The 22,689-nt window shown below is 42.1% G+C and overlaps 1 protein-coding gene across 1 annotated transcript in view; it reads right to left on the bottom strand.

Annotated features, from left to right (window-relative positions):
• Positions 1 to 22,689, bottom strand: part of LOC120059425 (rho guanine nucleotide exchange factor 10-like protein) — a 124,576-nt gene that overhangs the window by 99,706 nt on the left and 2,181 nt on the right. Inside the window, exons 2-8 of the mRNA XM_039008470.1 lie at positions 14,749 to 15,033; positions 13,888 to 13,915; positions 10,549 to 10,736; positions 2,781 to 2,885; positions 2,368 to 2,498; positions 1,326 to 1,424; positions 565 to 673 (exon numbers count right to left, since the gene is read on the bottom strand). Coding sequence (XP_038864398.1) covers positions 565 to 673; positions 1,326 to 1,424; positions 2,368 to 2,498; positions 2,781 to 2,885; positions 10,549 to 10,736; positions 13,888 to 13,915; positions 14,749 to 15,028 — 940 coding nt within the window. The 5' untranslated portion in view covers positions 15,029 to 15,033. The remainder of the gene's footprint in view (positions 1 to 564; positions 674 to 1,325; positions 1,425 to 2,367; positions 2,499 to 2,780; positions 2,886 to 10,548; positions 10,737 to 13,887; positions 13,916 to 14,748; positions 15,034 to 22,689) is intronic.

The following is a 22,689-nucleotide window of genomic DNA, read 5'->3' as shown; positions in this document are numbered from 1 at the left end:
TACAGCCTCTTTACCTCTTTTTGATTGTTTGGAAAATGATTTTATTTGTGGCTCTGTTATCTGTGGTTTCTGGAGCTGCTCGACACTCCATTAACGGATGGTAATCTGGTTCCATTGTGTACCGAGGCTTCCTGGGGTACAACCTCTGTCATGTGAGATTTTCTGCCCGTTCCTCTCCCACACATCAAACCCTTCCGTTCGCCACAGAGTCTGTCTTTAATCGGCGCGAGCCGCTCGACTTATCCCAGCTGTGTCATTTGACTTATCTTACATCGTTTAGATCATTTTTCCACGAGTCTTTTCTCTTTTAAAGCTGGGATTGGAAAGGAAATGGGAGGCTTTCTTCTCTATCTGCCTCTAACATTACTTTTGGCTCGGCTAGCGTCACACAAGTTCTCCACCGCAGCTTAATTCAAAGTGGCAGATGAAATGTATGTGAACTCCTATCTTCCACAGAAACTCTCATTTCACAACAAATTTACACATATCTCCATAAGAGGGATACTTTAATCTGAGACAGTCATTTGGCAAAAAGTAATTTTGAAGAATTTTTACCCAGATTACCTGAGTGGTCCTTCTTGTGCAGGAAAGAGACTCTCCGCATGAAGGCTATTTTGGTCTTGTCCAATCCGTCCTTGGTCCCACTTCTAGCGGCCTTCATTAGCTGATGAACCTGGTTCAAAAGGACAAAGAGGCCAAAACAGTTATTCCACGAGGAGAGAGAGGACAGAGCCAGGGAACACTGCAGAGTAATCCACAAGGAGAGATAGAGAGAGATGGGACACTGGATGCATCAAGCCATGAATACTGCCATATGCGCCTCTCAGTTGGTCTGTAACTGTCTGATCTAGTCACTAATCAGAAAGTCTATGAGGAGATCATAGTTTCTGCTAACCACAAACCCCACCCTGAGCATCACTGAGGCCTAGCAGACTCGTGATGCCCACAGACCCAGAATATACCCATGGTGGTGGTATTTTTAAATGATGCCACTTCAGGAAACTAGGTTATCAACTTGGAGAAACTGGCAACGTGTTTATGGATGCAAATGTGTTTTACTCATTCATGTATCCCTAAAACTTGTCCTCATACTAAACTAGAAGGAGAGAGACAAATCTCTCATGAGAACGACTGTTTGGAGGAAAGCAGAGAAACATTAGCAAGAACAGGATGGTAAAGAAAGTGAATCATTATAATGCACTTCATACTACAGCAGGCATATTTTGGCTTTGGTAATATTGTAATCCTTCCACAGCCTTCTGGGCGCTGTAATTTTGAGTTCTAAGTTGATGTCATGTTGTGTTTTCTTACTGCCAGTGATATACCTTGGTGTCATAGTTGTTTTTCCCACCCAGCCTCATGGCTATTTCACGTTTGGTCCTGGCACAACGCTCCCTCAGCCGACGCACGTCAGGGGAGTACTGCTACAGTACGGGAACGCCACAGGTGTTGGGCAGTGTGGTGCGAAGCAGGTCAGGGCAGGTTGTGTTAAACCACACAGCAGGACACAGGGATGAAGGAAGGGAGATGAGACAGCGGAAAATTGAGGGAAAAGGGATCAAGACAAAACAAGCAAGGCAACACCTGGATTAATCACAAGGATGGAGGGCGGAAGCTTAGAGCACTGCGCTGGTCAAATGGTAATGTCAGCCTAGACTAATAGCAATGATCTTGGTGAAGGAAGTGAGTGCAGGGGAAGGTTGAGGCAGACATGAAGAGGGAGGGGATGTTCATAGACTACCTCCTGCTGTGATATTCATTTCAGTAAAGCCACCATCGTTTCTGCCCAAACGTAACAAGCAAGTGTTCATAACAAGCAGGTCATCGCTCCCCTCTGTATATGGATATCATTTCATAGAATGTTTTCTAAATCTATGTATCAATAGCACCAGCTCAGTCAAATATGTTTTGTCAAAACTTCCCCATAGTGTACTCTACATACACAGTATATACACAGGGATGAGACTGGACCAAGTCTGACCAGAATAGCGCACAACTTCAATGAGTATATACTGCCCCCATGTGGAGGAGAGAGAGCCTACAGTCACCTACAGTATGGTTATAACATACAGCTTCTAGACAGTGTCATGACTTTGATGCCTTTCAAGTGAGAAGGAAGCTTGTTTATTCTCAGGCCACAAAGCGAGAATATTAACCCACCCAGACAGGGCTGATACATGTTTCATGTTCTTTGTATTTTCCCCAACAGTTTCTCACATGAATAAAATAAGTGTGGTGGGAGTGCAGTAGCATTGGGTGAAATATTCTCTTTGTGTCATGTCTTATGCATTGAACACAAACACAAAAATCCAAACAGACAGACAGACCGACAGACAGACATATACAACAGAACGCCATCTCTCCTACCTTGCTGCGGGTTGGTAGCTTGCTCTCGGTATCAGACTGCTCGTCGTAACTTTCAAACTCACTGGAGCTCCAACCGTTGCCTGCACCCTGGGGCATTTCTTCTCTGTGCACATCCTCGTAGATCATGTCCCCTGACACACACACACATACACATACACACACACATACACACACATAGATATACTGACATCAACAAAGCACAAAGACTGTACAGTGATCCAAGGACTGACAGTGCATTGTCAGACAGCAGATTCTCAAGCTCAATCAAGCACAGCGCAGTATTTAAGAGGAACCAAATGGCATTTGAACCCAGGTCTGATGTGCATTGATCCAAAGACTGATGGTGCAGTATCAGACAGGATAGACATCCAATAAAAGCAGTCAGTGGCCCGAGCCCCTGCCCCAGAACTCACCTTCGTCAGGAGAGAGTGGTCCCTCACAGGGCACGTCATCATAGATCACCTCCGGGCTCCCTGTCTGGAGTGGTGCATCGGCCTCATCATCATCCACACCTTCACCTATTGGGGAAGACAGTAAGGACCAGTCACAACCCCAAGCCACAGAGCCAGGAGGAGTGCTTGTCAGTGATTATTTTGCATGGCAACCAAACTTCAAGAGCAAAACCACAAGCTTTTCCCCCAAGCATTATACCCCAAGGTTCTGTCACTTCTATGTTGTAATTGTCAGTGCCATTTACATCAGTTAGATGTACAGTGGCAAGAAAAAGTATGTGAACCATTTGGAAAACCCGGATTTCTACATAAATTGTTCATAAAATTTGATCTGATCTTCATCTAGGTCACAACAGTAAACAAACACAGTCTGCTTAAACAAAAAAAAAAATATTTCACCTTTATTTAACCAGGTAGGCTAGTTGAGAACAAGTTCTCATTTGCAACTGCGACCTGGCCAAGATAAAGCATAGCAGTGTGAACAGACAACAACACAGAGTTACACATGGAGTAAACAATAAACAAGTCAATAACATGGTAGAAAAAAAAGAGAATCTATATACAATGTGTGCAAAAGGCATGAGGAGGTAGGCAATAAATCGAATAATTACAATTTAGCAGATTAACACTGGAGTGATAAATCATCAGATGATCATGTGCAAGTAGAGATACTGGTGTGCAAAAGAGCAGAAAAGTAAATAAATAAAAGCAGTATGGGGGGTGAGGTAGGTAAATTGGGTGGGCTATATACCGATGGACTATGTACAGCTGCAGCGATCGGTTAGCTGCTCGGATAGCAGATGTTTAAAGTTGTTGAGGGAGATAAAAGTCTCCAACTTCAGAGATTTTTGCAATTCGTTCCAGTCGCAGGCAGCAGAGAACTGGAAGGAAAGGCGTCCAAATGAGGTTTTGACTTTAGGGATGATCAGTGAGATACACCTGCTGGAGCGCGTGCTACGGGTGGGTGTAGCCATCGTGACCAGTGAACTGAGATAAGGCGGCACTTTACCTAGCATAGCCTTGTAGATGACCTGGAGCCAGTGGGTCTGACGACGAACATGTAGCGAGGGCCAGCCGACTAGGGCATACAGGTCGCAGTGGTGGGTCGTATAAGGTGCTTTAGTAACAAAACGGATGGCACTGTGATAAACTGCATCCAGTTTGCTGAGTAGAGTATTGGAAGCTATTTTGTAGATGACATCGCCGAAGTCGAGGATCGGTAGGATAGTCAGTTTTACTAGGGTAAGTTTGGCGGCGTAAGTGAAGGAGGCTTTGTTGCGAAATAGAAAGCCGACTCTAGATTTGATTTTGGATTGGAGATGTTTGATATGAGTCTGGAAGGAGAGTTTGCAGTCTAGCCAGACACCTAGGTACTTATAGATGTCCACATATTCTAGGTCGGAACCGTCCAGGGTTGTGATGCTAGTCGGGCGTGCGGGTGCAGGCAGCGAACGGTTGAAAAGCATGCATTTAGTTTTACTAGCGTTTAATAACACACAAACAAATAACAAATAACACACAAATAACACACAAACAATTATATGTTTTCATGTCTTTATTGAACACACCTTGTAAACATTCACAGTGCAAGGTGGGAAAAGTATGTGAACCCTTGGATTTAATAACTGGTTGACCCTCCTTTGGCAGCAATAACCTCAACCAAACGTTTTCTGTAGTTGCGGATCAGACCAGCACAACGGTCAGGAGGAATTTTGGACCATTCCTTTTTACAAAACTGTTTCAGTTCAGCAATATTCTTGGGATGTCTGGTGTGAACCGCTCTCTTGAGGTCATGCCACAGCATCTCAATCAGGTTGAGGTCAGGAGTCTGACTGGGCCACTCCAGAAGGCGTATTTTCTTCTGTTGAAGCCATTCTGTTGTTGATTTACTTCTGTGTTTTGGGTCGTTGTCCTGTTGCATCACCCAACTTCTGTTGAGCTTCAATTGGCGGACAGATAGCGTTACATTCTCCTGAAAAATGTCTTGATAAACTTGGGAATGTATTTTTCCGTCGATAATAGCATGCTGTCCAGGGCCTGAGGCAGCAAAGCAGCCCCAAACCATGATGCTCCCTCCACCATACTTTACAGTTGGGATGAGGTTTTGATGTTGGTGTGTTGTGCCTTTTTTCCTCCACATATAGTGTTGTGTGTTCCTTCCAAACAACTCAACTGTAGTTTAATCTGTCCACAGAATATTTTGCCAGCAGCGCTGTGGAACATCCAGGTGCACTTTTGCAAACTTCAGACATGCAGCAATGTTTTTTTTGGACAGCAGTGGCTTCTTCCATGGTGTCTTCCCATGAACACCATCCTTGTTTAGTGTTTTACGTATCGTAGACTCGTCACAGAGATGTTAGCGTGTTCCAGAGATTTCTGTAAGTCTTTAGCTGACACTAGGATTCTTCTTAACCTCATTGAGCATGCTGCGCTGTGCTCATGCAGTCATCTATGCAGAACGGCCACTCCTAGGAAGAATAGCAACAGTGCTGAACTTTCTCAATGTATAGATAATTTGTCTTACCATGGACTGATGAACATCAAGGCTTTTAGAGATACTTTTGTAACCCTTTCCAGCTTTATGCAAGTCAACAATTCTTAATCTTAGATCTTCTCTTTTGTTCAAGGCATGGTTCACATCAGGCAATGCTTCTTGTGAATAGAAAACTCAAATTATGTGAGTCTTTTTATAGGGCAGGGCAGCTCTAACAAACATCTCCAATCTCGTCTCATTGTTTGGACTCCAGGTTAGCTGACTCCTGACTCCAATTAGCTTTTGGAGAAGTCATTAGCCTAGGGGTTCACAATCTTTTTCCAACCAATACTGTGAATGTTTAAATGATGTATTCAATATAAGACAAGAAAAATACAATAATTTCTGTGTTATTAGTTTAAGCAGACTGTGTTTGTCTATTATTGTGACTTAGATGAAGATCAGATCAAATTTGATGACCAATTTATGCAGAAATCCAGGTAATTCCAAAGGGTTCACATACCTTTTCTTGCCACTGTATATCATAGTCTTGAAAACATCAACAGTTCATTGATTATATTAGCAGGGACTTAGCAGCGAGGCCCTGTGTGTTGCTGTTATCTGTGGTAATTGTGGGGTTGTGCTATGGAATTGTGGCAACATGATTATATCCACCTTGTTTGTAATGTATCGACCCTATCTATCTCCACGGTCCGCAGGATTTGTCATTAATTGCTTTGAGAGTCTTTCAGCCTAATTTAGCTTAGGGGCTTTATTGATTCGTTTTTAAATTGTGATTTGTCTGGAACGGTTCCTTATAAACCTCAAACATCAACAATCACTGGATTCAATTAATCTGATGAGAGATGTGTATTCTGACATGGATTAGCCGCCACAGCTCTATATAAGATTCTAAATAACCTTGGACACAATCCAAGAGAGAGACAAAACAGACAGTGTTCTTCTACTACAATAGGAATTAGCTACGCAAGCGTGCACACACACAGACACGCACACATCCTCTCTCTGTGAAGAATGTGTACCGAATGAAAAGGGAATAACAGAATCTTGGCTATCAGCCTAACTATCTGCAGATCTGCAAAGTAACTGACTCAGTCTTCTGAACAGTACTCATTATTTCAAACAGCCTGAGTGTAAGCCTGAGTGTATTTCTTCAAGCTGAGTTTATTTTCCCCAACAATCCCAGAAGGCAACACAACAGAACTCAGGCAAGTTTCACCTTGTTTTGGTGAAAACCTTTTTAGCACAGTATGGCATTTCTTGGCGGTAGTCCTGGGATTAGGACCCAGACTGGTCGTAATGTTAGGACCAGAAGAAAATGTAAAGCTGGTATTGAACTCAATGACTGAGAGCCCAGCTACCAGAATCTTTGAATCGGTTACAAACGTACTATTACACTGTAGTAATCCAGTACTGATAGTAACACAGAACATCCATACTGTAGTATGACTAAATAGCAACAGTGTTATTAAATTTGTCAAATAGATTTGTATCAATCTACAGGAATGTAAGTCTACACACACCCATACAGTTATAGAGAGGACACAAAATCGCCTTTTCCCCCTCAGAATGCTGAAATTAAGGTTCTACAGCTGCACCATTGAGAGCATCTTGGCTGGCTGCATCATCGCTTAGTACGGCAACTGCAAGGCACCCGACAACAAGGTGCTACAGAGGGTGGTGAGTGCAGCCCAGTACATCACTGGGGCCGAGCTCCCTGCCACCCAAGACCTCTATACCAGGCGGTGTCAGAGGAAGGCCCAAAAACTTGTCAAATACTCCAGCCACCCAAGCCATAGACTGTTCTCTCTGCTAACATATGGCAAGTGGTACCAGTGCACCAAGTCTGAAACCAACAGGAACCTGAACAGCTTCTAACCCCAAACCATAAGACTGTTTAACAAGACTGCTAAATAGTTAATTAAATGACTACCCGGACTACCTCATTGACCCTTTTTTGCAATAACTCCATGTAAACACACTGGATGCTACCCCACACTCACACATACTTACACTGACTGACACCACAACACACACACATAACACGAGCACACATGCAAACAGCTTGTAAGTAAGCATTTCACTGTAAGGTCTAAACCTGTTATATTCGGCAGATGTGACAAATACAAATTGATTTGATTCTGATGCCACACATACAGTTGAAGTCGGAAGTTTACATATACTTAGGTTGGAGTCATTAAACTCGTTTTTCAACCACTCCACAAATTTCTTGTTAACAAACTATAGTTTTGGCAAGTCGGTTAGGATATCTACTTTGTGCATGACACAAGTAATATTTCCAACAATTGTTTACAGACAGATTATTTCACTTATAATTCACTGTATCACAATTCCAGTGGGTCAGAAGTTTACATACACTAAGTTGACTGTGCCATTAAACAACTTGGAAAATTCCAGAAAATTATGTCATGGCTTTAGAAGCTTCTGATAGGCTAATTAACATAATTTCAGTCAATTGGAGGTGTACCTGTGGATGTATTTCAAGGCCTACATTCAAACTCAGTGCCTCTTTGCTTGACATCATGGGAAAATCAAAAGAAATCAGCCAAGGCCTCAGAAAAAGAATTGTAGACCTCCACAAGTCTGGTTCATCCTTGGGAGCAATTTCCAAATGCCTGAAGGAACCACGTTCATCTGTACAAACAATAGTACGCAAGTATAAACACCATGGGACCACGCAGCCATCACACCACTCAGGAAGGAGACACGTCTGTCTCCTACAGATGAACGTACTTTGGTGCGAAAAGTGCAAATAAATCCCAGAACAACAGCAAAGGACCTTGTGAAGATGCTGGAGGAAACAGGTACAAAAGTATCTTTATGCACAGTAAAACGAGTCCTATATCGACATAACCTGAAAGGCCACTCAGCAAGGAAGAAACCACTGCTCCCAAAACCGCCATAAAAAAGCCAGACTACGGTTTGCAACTGCACATGGGGACAAAGATTATACTTTTTGGAGAAATGTCCTCTGGACTGATGAAACTAAAATAGAACTGTTTGGCCAAAATGACCATTGTTATGCTTGGAGGAAAAAGGGGGAGGCTTGCATGCTGAAGAACAACATCCCAACCGTGAAGCACGAGGGTAGCAGCATCATGTGGGGGTGCACTTCACAAAATAGATGGTATCGTGAGGAAGGAAAATTATGTGGATATATTGAAGCAACATCTCAAGACATCAGTCAGGAAGTTAAAGCTTCATCACAAATGGGTCTTCCAAATGGACAATGACCCCAAGTATACTTCCGAAGTTGAGGCAAAATAGCTTAAGGACAACAAAGTCAAGGTACTGGAGTGGCCATCACAAAGCCCTGACCTCAATGCTATAAAAAATGTGTCGGCAGAACTGAAAAAGCGTGTGCGAGCAAGGAGGCCTACAAACCTGACTCAGTTACACCAGCTCTGTCAGGAGGAATGGACCAAAATTCACCCAACTTATTGTGGGAAGCTTGTGGAAGGCTACCCGAAATGTTTGACCCAAGTTAAACAATTTAAAGGCAATGCTACCAAATACTAATTGAGTGGATGTAAACTTCTGACCCCCTGGGAATGTGATGAAAGAAATAAAAGCTGAAATAAATCATTCTCTCTACTATTATTCAGACATTTCACATTCTTAAAATAAAGTGGTGATCCTAACTAACCTAAAACAGGGAATTTTTACTAGGATTAAATGTCAGGAATTGTGAAAAACTGAGTTTAAGTGTATTTGTCTAAGGTGTATGTAAACTTCCGACTTCAACTGTACACTCACACACACACTTTCACACTCACCATATAAGCTGCTGCTACGATCTATTATCTATCCTGTTGCCTAGTTACATCGACCCTACATATACACTTCCGTTCAACAGTTTGGGGTTACATGGAAATGTCCTTGTTTTTTTTTAAAAGCTCCTTTTTTGTCCATTAAAATAACATAAAATTGATCAGAAATACAGTGTAGACATTGTTAATGTTGTAAATGACTATTGTAGCTGGAAACGGCAGATTTTTTATGAAATATCTACATAGGCGTACAAAGACGCATTATCAGCAACCATCACTCCTATGTTCCAATGGCACTAATCCATGTTTATCATTTCAAAAATGCTAATTGATCATTAGAAAACCCTTTTGCAATTATGTTAGCTCAGCTGAAAACTGTTGTGCTAATTAAATAAGAAATAAAACTGTCCTTCTTTAGACTAGTTGAGTATCTGGATCATCAGCATTTGTGGGTTTGATTACAGGCTCAAAATGACCAGATCAAAGACCTTTCTTCTGAAATTTGTCAGTCTATTCTTGTTCTGAGAAATGAAGGCTATTCCATGCTAGAAATTGCCAAGAAACTGAAGATCTCGTACAACACTGTGTACTACTCCCTTCACAGAAAAGCGCAAACTGGCTCTAACCAGAATAGAAAAGGGAGTGGGAGGCCCACGTGCACAACTGAGCAAGAGGACAAAGACATTAGAGTGTCTAGTTTGAGAAACAGACGCCTCACAAGTCCTCAACTGGCAGCTTCATTAAATAGTACCTGCAAAACACCAGTCTCAATGTCAACAGTGAAGAGGCGACTCCAGGATACTGGTCTTCTAGGCAGAGTTTCAAAGAAAAAGCCATATCTCAGACTGTCCAATAAAAATAAAAGATTATGTTTGGAAAAAGGACACAGACACTGGACAGAGGAACTGATCACAAAACTGAGGTACAGATTGTTAAATCAGATTTCTACAGTATCCATGCATGATGCCGAAAATGTTTACACCACACTTAAAATAGATTACTATTATGAACTAAGGCATACATTTTTCAATATCAACAAGAACAGGGAGTATGTGAAAGACAACTAAAGAGGAAGGAAATAAAGTTGAGCAGAGCTTGGCTTAGTCAGGCTCCTTACAGATTCTTTAGTGGACCACCTTCAAATAGCCTAATGTCAGCAAGAGAAATTTCCCTTGGTGGAAATAGGCCAATAGTCCACTATTGATCCTCATCCTGAATTAATTGAATTCCTGTCATGTCCATGTTGAAATCAAATCATGGGAGGGAGAGAGTGTGTGCTGGCCGTTGCCCTTTGGAAGTTCCACGCAACGATTACAGACCAATACAGTTTCTTTTATTACTGTAAAACAATGGTAGTTATGAAGGCCTATACTGTAATTGGTGTAAGCTTGCTCTCTTCTGTCTATATCATGTTTCATGTATCTGTATCTATGCAGTTCTGTACCTTCAGAGTGTTCCCTCAGGCTGGAGCTCTTCTTCTCAGTCTCCACACTATGGTCCTCCGAGTCTGTCTGGTTCTCCACTGGTAACACGTCTCCAGGACCAGACCCTTCCTGGGACTCCTCCCGGGGCTGCTCTCCCACTGAAGGTGCTGCAGCAATGGGCTCAACCAGCTCGACCGGGCCAGAGACCCTGGAACATACCAGGCAGAGTATTGAAAGCAGTTAGGCTGGGTGCTGTGTGGCTCATTACAAGTGAATTGCAGTGTGGAGGAGGAGGAAGAGGTCGAGGAGGAAAGGTGAAGTAGGCGGGGCAAAGAGTCTGAAGCACTGCTGTCCCAGCATGCTAACGCCTTGATCACACAGACAGTGTCATTGCGCAAAATGGTGCGCAGCATAATCTGGAAATGTGTGCAACAAAAGTTACCATTTTTGTCAAGCCGTCTATGCATTTTTGTCAAGCCATCTATGCATTTGATGCATACGTTCGATAAATCCAACGTATGCACCACACAACACACTGCAACTGCTTCTGCAACGCAATGCTGCAAGTTAAACACAGAGTTCCATTGGAAATGAATTTACTTCTGGTGTACCAAAACGCAATGACGCTGTTGATGTGATCGAGGTGTAACACTTCCTTAAACCTGCCACAGCTATATGTTCCTAGTGCAGCTCATTTCTGCTAGGTTGGTCAATCCTATTCACTGTGGTTTGATGATTCTGCTGACTGCTGTTGTGAGGGATAGAGAAAGTCATCTGATCCAGGTGATCTCATGTAAGACCATGAATATGATAATGTGACCTTACCTCCTGCTTGTTATATTAACTGTGAGCTATGAAAGATCCCCCTAAACGATAGCCATTGATCACCTGCCATACCTAAAGCCTGACCATAATAATGACTGGCCCTGGAATATTGCCTTTGAGACAGCTCCTAATACTGATCTTGTAGGTATTCTGTAAAGCGCTACCACTTTCTTATGTTTTCAAGCTACCAGTGAGAGTTACAGCAATCCCTCCCACATGCTTGATTATACAGCTAGATCTGGGATGGAGGAGAAACCAATCTCATTAAATGCATCCCTCCCACCATCCCTCTCGGCTTTGCCAACAGCCAGTATGTCAATCAGTTAGCAAGATACTGTACCTCTCCCCTGTTCCAGGCATGCCTGACAGTCCTCAATGTTTACAGAACTACGCAGTTTAGTTGTGTAGGAAATATTTTGAAGCCGAATATAGCTTGCAAGCAACCTGTTGGCCAGACTTTCTGTATATATTATTGCATTACCTTCTTTGGCAAGACAACAATAAAGGCGTTAGCTAAAGCTTATTTGAGTAATGTTGAAACTTCAAACCCAGTTCCTAGTAATGTCCGCTAATAAACGTTTCAACTGTTCACATTGCAGTGCCTCCCCAAAGACACCAGACTCAGTCAGGAAGCAGCTCACGGGGCTGGCAAAGACAACCCAACATATTACAGCTAAGAGTTTTTACAGAGTAATGTCTACTCAAGCAGTTTTCTATGAATAAGAACTTTCTAAAATAAATGATTAGAAAAACTATGCTGGGGTAGAATGTGCCTCAGACATATTAATAACACAGCATATGTAATGCCTCATCATGAAACACAAGAAACCTGTTCTGTTCTGTAAAATTCATACAGAACGCATGTCTTATTACTGTGGTTTCAAATGGGGATTTAACCAGACGTTTTTTGAGAACACAAACTATTTCAATGTTTAAAAGACTGGAAAAGTATATATTTTATGGTTCATCTTTGTAGGCCTACGCCCTTCACTTGTCTATACAAGCCCCTGTGAGTCATAGGCCTATAGCAGAAGAAATGGCAAACGTGTTTCAATGCAAATAGAACAGACTGAGGCACATGCAAGGCCTTAGATGTGTTTCAACGCCCTCTAACTACAGAACACAGTCGACCAGGGAGCCAAGTTTACTTGGCTTTCCTCCTGTCTCTATGGAAATAGTGCTGACCATGCTGATGATGGGCTAGCTAGACCTTCATTGTAACTACAGTTACTATAACGAGTCTAACCAAACAACACACCACCTGCTATAGCAACTGCATATTGCGTCTGCCCCCTGACAGTGTACACAGGTCTGTATACGGTATCTGTGTCTTTTGTAACATTGTTTACTTGAACAGCTTGCAAACCCAGCTTGCAGATCTACCACTAAGCAGAATACTGTGCAGAGCAGACAGCAAGGAAGGGTGGAATGAAGATAAAGAAAAAAGGAAAAGGAGTGTTGTAAAGTGGGGTTGCTTAGGTGGAGTGTTAAATGTGTGCCCTCTAGTCTAAGGTTACAGCTCAACTGAACATAAAGCAGAGCCATATAAATGTCAAGTGTCAAGTTGTCATGGTGACCGTTGTCCAGGACTTTTCATCTTAAGGGTCTCACTTAATGAAAGCTATCTGTCAAAGGTCCTAGAATCAACAGATGCACCTAGACACGCGCAAGCACACACAATACCACTGCTTTCCTGAGTTGAATAGACCTATAGACATGTTATGCATGTTCTACAACAATGTTTCTATTACAAAGTATTCTTTGCGATGCAAAAATATCTGAATCTGAGCTGAAAGAGACACACAGAGCAAATGTGCTGACACACACCTTACACCTTGTTGGAGGAAAAAGCTATTGATAGCTCCACTAGGAAAGGGAGAATATTGACCCACAGTGAAACAGTGTACTCAGCAGAAATCTTCCGGAGGAGAAATCGCAGAAACCACAGTCCCTTCTCTCACAATCCAACCCTGTTCAAACATACACACACACACACAGAGAGATACACACACACTATCCCAGTCACTCACATACACCCCGCTTTTCAGTACAGGAAAGCCCACAGGAACGACAGGCCCTGGCTCTCCTATCAGCACGGGTTTCCCAGCACACTTCCTAGCACACCATCATGCTGGGACCTAACCAGGACCAGTGGCCCCTACCAAGACAGGGGACCCCAAATTAAAAGGTTGATAACATGTTTCTAATGTACATTCTAGTGAACCCCCTAACTCATATACAACTTTTTACACTGCAAACTGCTATAACCTGCAGACTACAGAGTACCTGTTTAGGCTACTGATTCAATATGTCACAGATTTGCCATCTCCTTTGATTTCCTTTTCCAAACATATCAGTCCTAACCTTTTTACTTTGACACGCCCCTTCTCTACTGAATAAAGAGATGTTTCTGATTTTGGGTCATGCTAATACAGTATATTGATAAGTTAATGAAGACAGATGTTTCCTCCTATGAGGCTAAACCACACAACCCCTGAAGATGGAATGCAGATAGAAAGCAGAGAGTCTCTTACCGCCTGGGTGGGTTGCTAACTGGAACATCTGTAGGGAGAAATGAAGCGGGAGACATTAGACATCTTTTTTTTTAATGTAACGTCATGCTTGTGTTTGTTACAACGTGTACCATATGGGAAGGACAGCTAAAAAGTTTGGAATACATCCAGATAGGTCTCAATGTGAGCAAAACTATACAAAAGTATATCTTATTTCCTCTTTACTTCATCTTAATTGACCTTGTTTTATGAATAGAGCGGTCAGTCCTGTGTCTCCAAGAAGACAATCGCTGATGAAAACAGACCACAGGAATTTTATTATTAGCGCTATATAGGTCCTGTGTGCAAATCAGCTTTCATGGAAGATATTCCTATCCAAACTATTATTTAATTTATCCAGAGACAATGTGAGCCCTCTCATCTTACCTGGGAGGGCAAAGTCCCAGCCTGACGCCCGTCTCCTCCACCATCCGCTGGGTAACAGGCTTCCACCGTACAGCATCATCAACCCCAGAATTCCCCAGTGCAGTGGAGAAATGCACCACAACCCACTTAACGGATTACTACGTGTAGGCTTCGTGAGAAGTATTTTAATTAAGCACTAATCGCTTCCTTTTGTCCGACAGAAGTTCACATAGATTTAAATCTCCCTCTTTAGCAATGAGTGTAATTAACAGAGCTTGTTTGGCAACATGACTCAGGTAGTCAACAGCATACTGATATCAACCAGAGTTGCACTGCTCTTTATCCAATTAAAACCCAGCTCTCTTTATGACTGTCTGTCTGAAGATATTATGAAATCTCTTTAAGAACTGGCAGCACCTTATGAGACCAGTGGAGAAGAGTCACTCACAATGTGTTGTAATAGAAAGAACACTTTACCTGAAGAGGCCGTGGAGTCTTGTCCCTGTGAGGGATTGTCCTCCTGACCAGCAGGGGGCATTGCATTGAGGTGCTGTTGTGAGTGTGCAAGGGGTGTTGTTACTGCATTGTCCTGTGGTTGGCTTGTGGCCTCCATAGATGACTCGTTTGCCGTTTGCATGGCTTCCACTGGGTCTTTCTCCTCATCAGCACTGTCATCAAACTCAAACTTCTCTCCTTGCTCTTCATCTTCCTCCTCCTCTTCCTCCCTCTGTTGCTGCTGATAATTCACAGTGGACATAAGCTCTGGAACAGAGAACAGAGACAATGGGATAGTACAAATGTTGAAGAAAAAAATGAAATAAAATTTCCTTGTCTGACAAAAACTGACATGCACTTGACTTCCCAAAATTTGCTACAATTTAGAAACTGATTGGAGTTTTTGTTTACAAAGCAAACACATATAAATAGTTAAATGTATAAATACACAAACCACAAAAAGGTATAACAGTTGTAAGTACTAATAAAGTGTACTAACGTATCTATGTAACCACCATGAAAATACAAAGGTTTTAAGACACTTCAAGTGGAACTTCCTTTCCATATACATGACAAATTATTTTGGTAAAGCTTATTTACTTGTGCTCTTTTTTCAATGACTAATCGTTGTTTAAACTTTACACAGTACTAAGTCTCTAATCTGTAGTTTGTGTATGGGTGCTGGCTGCTGGGAACTATCAGGGTGAAAACTTAAAGGTGGAATCATGTTGGAATGGGCTCCAGTTCCCCCTATTACAAAATTGTTTTAGTTTGTTTTAGCCAGTGATGTAAAGTACTTAAGTTAAAAAAAAAATCAAATACTACTTAAGTAGTTATTTGATTATCTGTACTTATATGTATATTATTGACAACTTTTACTTCACTACATTCCTAAAGAAAATGATGTACTTTTTAAATTTCCCCTGACAACCAAAAGTACCCGTTACATTTTGAATGCTTAGCAGGACAGGAAAACGGACTCACTACACACACATGCTTCATTTGTAAATTATGTCTGAGTGTTGGAGTGTGCCCCTGGCGATCCGAAAAAAAGAAAAAAAAAATGATGCCATCTGGTTTGCTTAATATAAGGAATTTAAAATTATTTATATTTTTACTTTTGATACTTAAGTACCGTATATTTAAAACCAAATACTTTTAGACTTTTCGTCAAGTATTATTTTACTGGGTGACTTTCACTTTTACTTAAGTCATTATCTTTAGGTTAAATGCGGAAGACACATTTCAGTTGAATGCCTTCAGTTGTACAACTGACTAGGTATCCCCCTTTCCCTTTCCCCTTACTCAAGTATGACAATTGGGTACTATTTCCACCACTGGTTTTAGTTTCATTCCAATCTAAATTCCAGAAAAAACAATGGTGTGAAACATCAGCCTGGTCTCATAGACTAGACGTAACATCAAACGTTAATCTGGGAACCTGAAATGAGTATAATATGTTACATTTGGTATAGTTACATAGGACAGAATGTAACTTAAGGCAAAAATGAAAGTAGAGTGGTTGGGTAGGTGTATAACACGAATGTTAAACAACCCAAAGGTTTGTGTGTTCGAATTTCATCACGGACAACTTTAGCATTTGAGCTAATTTGCAACTACTTATTACTTTTAGCTACTTTGCAACCACTTAGCATGATAGCTAACCCTTACACTAACCTTAACCCTTTAACCTAACTCCAAACCCTAACCTTAACCCTAACCCCTAGCCTAGCTAACTTTAGCCACCTAGCTAACATTAGCGATAGCCACCTAGCTAACATTAGCCACAACAAATTGCAATGTGTAACATATCATAAGAAATGGATGATGGACATCCACAAATTAATACATATCATACCAAACATAATATATCATACTAATTTGAGTGTCCCAGATTTACATTTACTATGTTACGCCAGGTTGGAAACATTAGGCTCATACTGTTTACATAGAAATGTATTGTAATACAAAATAACATTTAGACAACTGCAAGATATTTTGTGAGGAAACAGTCTATTCCTGGATTCACAGGTCACTAAATCCTTTCACTGGATCATTTGATGTAAAGAAAAAACACAATAGTTAAGTCTGGTCAGAGTTGAGTTGTTGTGAACACTACGCTGTATTACCTACATTACTGAATGTGGGTCACTACCAACAGGTTGTTTTGACTAGTTTGCTTTCTCAGTACTGTGAAAAATTCCAATCCTTTAAGCATGGCAGAATTATGGCTGCCTCCACAACCACAAAGGAAGAGACAAGCAACAGAGAGGGGATTACAGTTCCAGTATAAAAGCAGGACAAAATTGCTGAGAAAGGCTGTTAGCATAATTAAACAGTCTGACAGGGCTTACCTGAAGATTAATGGAGATATCTATACCCTGACGGTGATGAGCCCATATGGGTTGTTTTTGTCATTTTAATAGGGTATTCCTCTCACTACATACGTGTCTGGCCTAAATACCTCAACCTCATAGCTGGGGGTGTTTCCCTACATGTAGAGGGTGGCTCTGTATCCGTAGCAGAACACCACTCCTGAGTCCCGGAGTTCTGGTAAAGTCTCATAGTGCAGCATCTGCTTTACATTTCCATTAGTGCTGTTTCCTCTGCAGGAACATTCCTGGCCCTGATAGGCCTGTTTGCACGCCCCCTTGGGGAATGACAGCATAGGGTAAAGTGGGGTGGACCCGACCATGGGCGGCAAAAGAGTTTGGAGCTGGCCCATTTGGAGATCATTGCACAAATCATTTTCATCCCAAATCCTCCACTGAATACAAAGTCTGACTCAACCCTTTCCTGATAGTTCTATCAGGAAATTAGGTCAGTTATAGGGAGTGATGTACTGTAATGTTGTTGGCATGGTGATGGCTTGAAACTACTACACAGGGATACTTTCCTAGTCTTAATTTGAGACGTATTAAACATGAGTGGCAAAGTAGGCCAGGTTTGAAAATTGCAGTCACTTTTCTTCAGGGGTAATACTCAGACCATATCCTCACTCGGTCGGTGCAATTCTAGTCATGTGTGGACCCAGCCCACGACGGCCTCTATCCTCTTCGCTGTACCACAAACCCAGTTTCTCCAGCCGGCCCACTTACTGCTCTAATAAACAATGAGCCTTTTGTAGGGGAAAAGCTCTGCTCACTCTCAGAAAGCATTGTTTCTGCATTGGTCACTGAACTGCTGGACTGTCTGGGAGTTAGATCACAGGTCAGAGGGTCATGACCATGAGGTGCTGTATGTGATATGTCAGAGCCATGCTCTGCTCAGTATAATGGAGGATCTGTGGGATAAAATCAATGAGAACTGCTCCTCCCTCCGAGTTAAATACTTTAGTAGTCTACCGCCATGTATAATGGAAAAATCACCAGGGTTTTTTCCAGAGAAGGAAAAGCAGGATTGGCAAAATAATATTTCATAATAAGTTCTGTTGGTGTAATTGATATGATCCTTCGAGCAGAGCATCCCCTAAGTTCTTTGACATTGAGGAATATGTATTAAATACTCTGATACAATACAATTGCACAATGAAAATGAATGAGGTGATGTCACTTTTTGCATAAAAAATGCACTTGACATTTCCAACAGAAAATAGTTTGCTGCCTGACTAATCAAATCAAAGTTTATTTGTCATGTGCGCCGAATACAACAGGTGACCTTACAGTGAAATGCTTACTTACAGGCTCTAACCAATAGTGCAAAAAAGGTGTTAGGTGAACAGTAGGTAAGTGAAGAAATAAAAACAACAGTAAAAAGACAGTGAAAAATAAGTGAAAAATAACAGTAGCGAGGCTATATACAGTAGTGAGGCTATAAAAGTAGCGAGGCTACATACAGACACCGGTTAGCCAGGCTGATTGAGGTAGTATGTACATGTAGATATGGTTAAAGTGACTATGCATATATGATGAACAGAGAGTAGCAGTAGCATAAAAGAGGGGTTGGCAGGGGATGGGTGGCGGGACACAATGCAGATAGCCTGGTTAGCCAATGTGCGGGAGCACTGGTTGGTCGGGCCAATTGAGGTAGTAGGTACATGAATGTATTGTCACGGCTGTTGAATGAAGTAGACCAAGGCGCAGCGTGGTGAGCGTACATTCTCTTTTTATTAGAAAAGACGCCGAACAAAACAATAAACACTACAAAACAAACCGTGAAGCTAAAAGCTAAGTGCCATAAACAAAGTCAACTTCCCACAAAGACAGGTGGGAAAAAGGGCTACCTATGTATGGTTCTCAATCAGAGACAACGATAGACAGCTGTCCCTGATTGAGAACCCTACCCGGCCAAAACATAGAAATACAAATAATAGAACATAGAATACCCACCCCAACTCACACCCTGACCAAACCAAAATAGAGACATAAAAAGGATCTCTAAGGTCAGGGCGTGACATGTATAGCCTCTTCAAACTCAGAAAACCTCCTCCTTTTGTTGAAATTCTTTTGTACAACATAAATTTAAAAACCAAACTCGAAATGAAAATTATTTTAGACTGCCTGTCAAAAGAGACTAGGATGCCTCCCGGGTGGCGCAGTGGTCTAGGGCACTGCATCGCAGTGCTAACTGCGCCACCAGAGTCTCTGGGTTCGCGCCCAGGCTCTGTCGCAGCCGGCCGCGACCGGGAGGTCCGTGGGGCGACGCACAATTGGGCTAGCGTCGTCCGGGTTAGGGTGGGTTTGGCCGGTAGGGATATCCTTGTCTCATCGCGCTCCAGCGACTCCTGTGGCGGGCCGGGCGCAGTGCGTGCTAACCAAGGGGGCCAGGTGCACGGTGTTTCCTCCGACACATTGGTGCGGCTGGCTTCCGGGTTGGAGGCGCGCTGTGTTAAAGAAGCAGTGCGGCTTGGTTGGGTTGTGCTTCGGAGGACGCATGGCTTTCGACCTTCGTCTCTCCCGAGCCCGTACGGGAGTTGTAGCGATGAGACAAGATAGTAATTACTAGCGATTGGATACCACGAAAATTGGGGAGAAAAGGGGATAAAATTTATTAAAAAAAAGAAGAAAAAAAAAGAAAAAAAAGAGACTAGGATAAGAGGAAACAAAGCTTGAACTAGTTCTGTCCGAAAGACATTCTTGAGGAAATTGGATACAGTACCTTGCAGAATTAAAATGAAACAAACACAACCAAACACACCCTAACGCAAATAAAGAGTTCAGCCCAGCCGTGTTGTGGTAATGTTTGGAAAAGATGTAGAGGTGACAAGGAGGTCTTTGGGGTATGGTTGGACCTTGACTTCCAGAACACTCCCTGTCCACTGCTGGATGCAAAAGCAGATGGTGAAATTACAGACAGGAGGAAGGCACATATTTCCAAATGATTCAATGTTTGGGAGTATAGAGTGTGCAACTGCAAGCTGGATTCATAGAGATGTTTGAATTCGAACATGAGTTGGGAGAGACCTGCTGAACTGAATGTGCAATATCCCCCAAACAGACTTGAGTCCAGTGCTGGCTGCACGCATAAGGCCCATGCCGGGGCAGTCATTGGTTAGACAAGGAGAGGGAGTCAGGGTGCATCAATGGACAATAGAACAGAGCCGCAGCTGGTGGAGAGTATAGACTGAATAAACAGCAACGGAATTCTTACAGAAGGCAGCTAAAACAGCCTTCTTTTATCCAGGGTCTTCCTTGGTTTTATGGAGGGTGGTTTGACTGGTTTCCAAACTTACACTCTCTACTAGACAGGGGATGCAATGGAACATATCAGTCCAAAGAAGTTCTTCCTCCTTTTTCTGAATATCAAGATCCCAAAGGAAAACGTCTTGTCAAGAGATAGGGATGTGAGACAACCCATTTAGACACAAGAAACAGTCAATCTGGTCAGAAGCAGTTGTCTGTCATCCTTTAGCTGTCAAAAACAGTGAGAGTGTTTGTAACACATACTAATGGATTGTATTCCTCCTCCTTGATTCCCCAACTAACTCCTGCCAAATATTGAGCATAGGGACTTGTTAGATTATCTGACTGTCAGATTTAACTAGAGTAGAATGAATCATAAACCAGAACTTAGTTTGTTTTTCTCCTGATGTAAGCTCCATTGTAAGCTACAGTACAGAAAGATGTTATAGTGTACTGATTACTGAACATTGAGAACAAATATGGGTCAGCATCATAGACTGTATAGTCAGCATAGTGAAACATTCATGATGCGCTGCTTTCATTTGCACTGCAATGGTCTGCACTGTTCAGACATGCAGGTATACATTATTCATACAAGAGCCACATTGGCCTTCAGTTGCCCTCCACTACAGAATCTGTTGCTGTGCCCACTGTGCACGATGGTAGTCTGTGATGGTAGTCACACTACTCAAGGTCACAGTGAGTGTTACTGATCTCCACTGTTTCTCCATCTGGGCTCTGACCACTGACTGTACTGACTATACAGTGGCAAGAAAAAGTATGTGAACCCTTTGGAAATATCTGGATTTCTGCATAAATTGGTCATAAAATTTGATCTGATTTTCATCTAGGTCACAACAATAGACAAACACAGTCTGCTTAAACTAATAACACGCAAACAATTATAAGTTTTCATGTCTTTATTGAACACACCTTGTAAACATTCACAGTGCAGGGTGGGAAAAGTATGTGAACCCTTGGATTTAATAACTGGTTGACCCTCTGGCAGCAACAACCAAATGTTTTCTGTAGTTGCGGATCAGACCAGCACAACGGTCAGGAGGAATTTTGGACCATTCCTTTTAACAAAACTGTTTCAGTTCAGCAATATTCTTGGGATGTCTGGTGTGAACCGCTCTCTTGAGGTCATGCCACAGCATCTCAATCAGGTTGAGGTCAGGACTCTGACTGGGCCACTCCAGAAGGCGTATTTTCTTCTGTTGAAGCCATTCTGTTGTTGATTTACTTCTGTGTTTTGGGTCATTGTCCTGTTGCATCACCTTACATTCTCCTGAAAAATGTCTTGATAAACTTGGGAATGTATTTTTCCGTCGATAATAGCATGCTGTCCAGGGCCTGAGGCAGCAAAGCAGCCCCAAACCATGATGCTCCCTCCACCATACTTTACAGTTGGGATGAAGTTTTGATGTTGGTGTGTTGTGCCTTTTTTCCTCCACACATAGTGTTGTGTGTTCCTTCTTAGCAACTCAACTATAGTTTCATCTGTCGACAGAATATTTTGCCAGTAGTGCTGTGGAACATCCAGATGTTTTTTTGCGAACTTCGGACGTGGATTTTTTTTTTTTTTTGGACAGCAGTGGCTTCTTCCATGGTGTTCTCCCATGAACACCATTCTTGTTTAGTGTTTCACGTATCATAGACTCGTCAACAGAGATGTTAGCATGTTCCAGAGATTTCTGTAAGTCTTTAGCTGACACTAGGATTCTTCTTAACCTCATTGAGCATGCTGCGCTGTGCTCACGCAGTCATCTTTGCAGGACGGCCACTCCTAGGAAGAGTAGCAACAGTGCTGAACTTTCTCCATTTATAGACAATTTGTCTTACCGTGGACTGATGAACATCAAGGCTTTTAGACATACTTGTGTAACCCTTTCCAGCTTTATGCACGTCAACAATTCTAAATCTTGGGTCTTCTGAGATCTCTTTTGTTCGAGGCATGGTTCACATCAGGCAATGCTTCTTGTGAATAGCAAACTCAAATTTTGTGAGTGTTTTTTATACGGCAGGGCAGCTCTAACCAACATCTCCAATCTCATCTCAATGATTGTACTCCAGATTAGCTGACTCCTGACTCCAACTAGCTTTTGGAGAAGTCATTAGCCTAGGGGTTCACATAATTTTTCCAACCTACACTGTGAATGTTTAAATGACCTATTCAATATAAACAAGAAAAATACAATAATTTGTGTGTTATTAGTTTAAGCAGACTGTGTTTGTCTGTTGTTGTGACTTAGATGAAGATTAGATCTAATTTTATAACCAATTTATGCAGAAATCCAGA

Source organism: Salvelinus namaycush, chromosome 2, assembly GCF_016432855.1.
Source record: "Salvelinus namaycush isolate Seneca chromosome 2, SaNama_1.0, whole genome shotgun sequence".
Classification (NCBI taxonomy): domain Eukaryota; kingdom Metazoa; phylum Chordata; class Actinopteri; order Salmoniformes; family Salmonidae; genus Salvelinus; species Salvelinus namaycush.
This window is presented reverse-complemented; position numbering and strand designations above follow the sequence as displayed.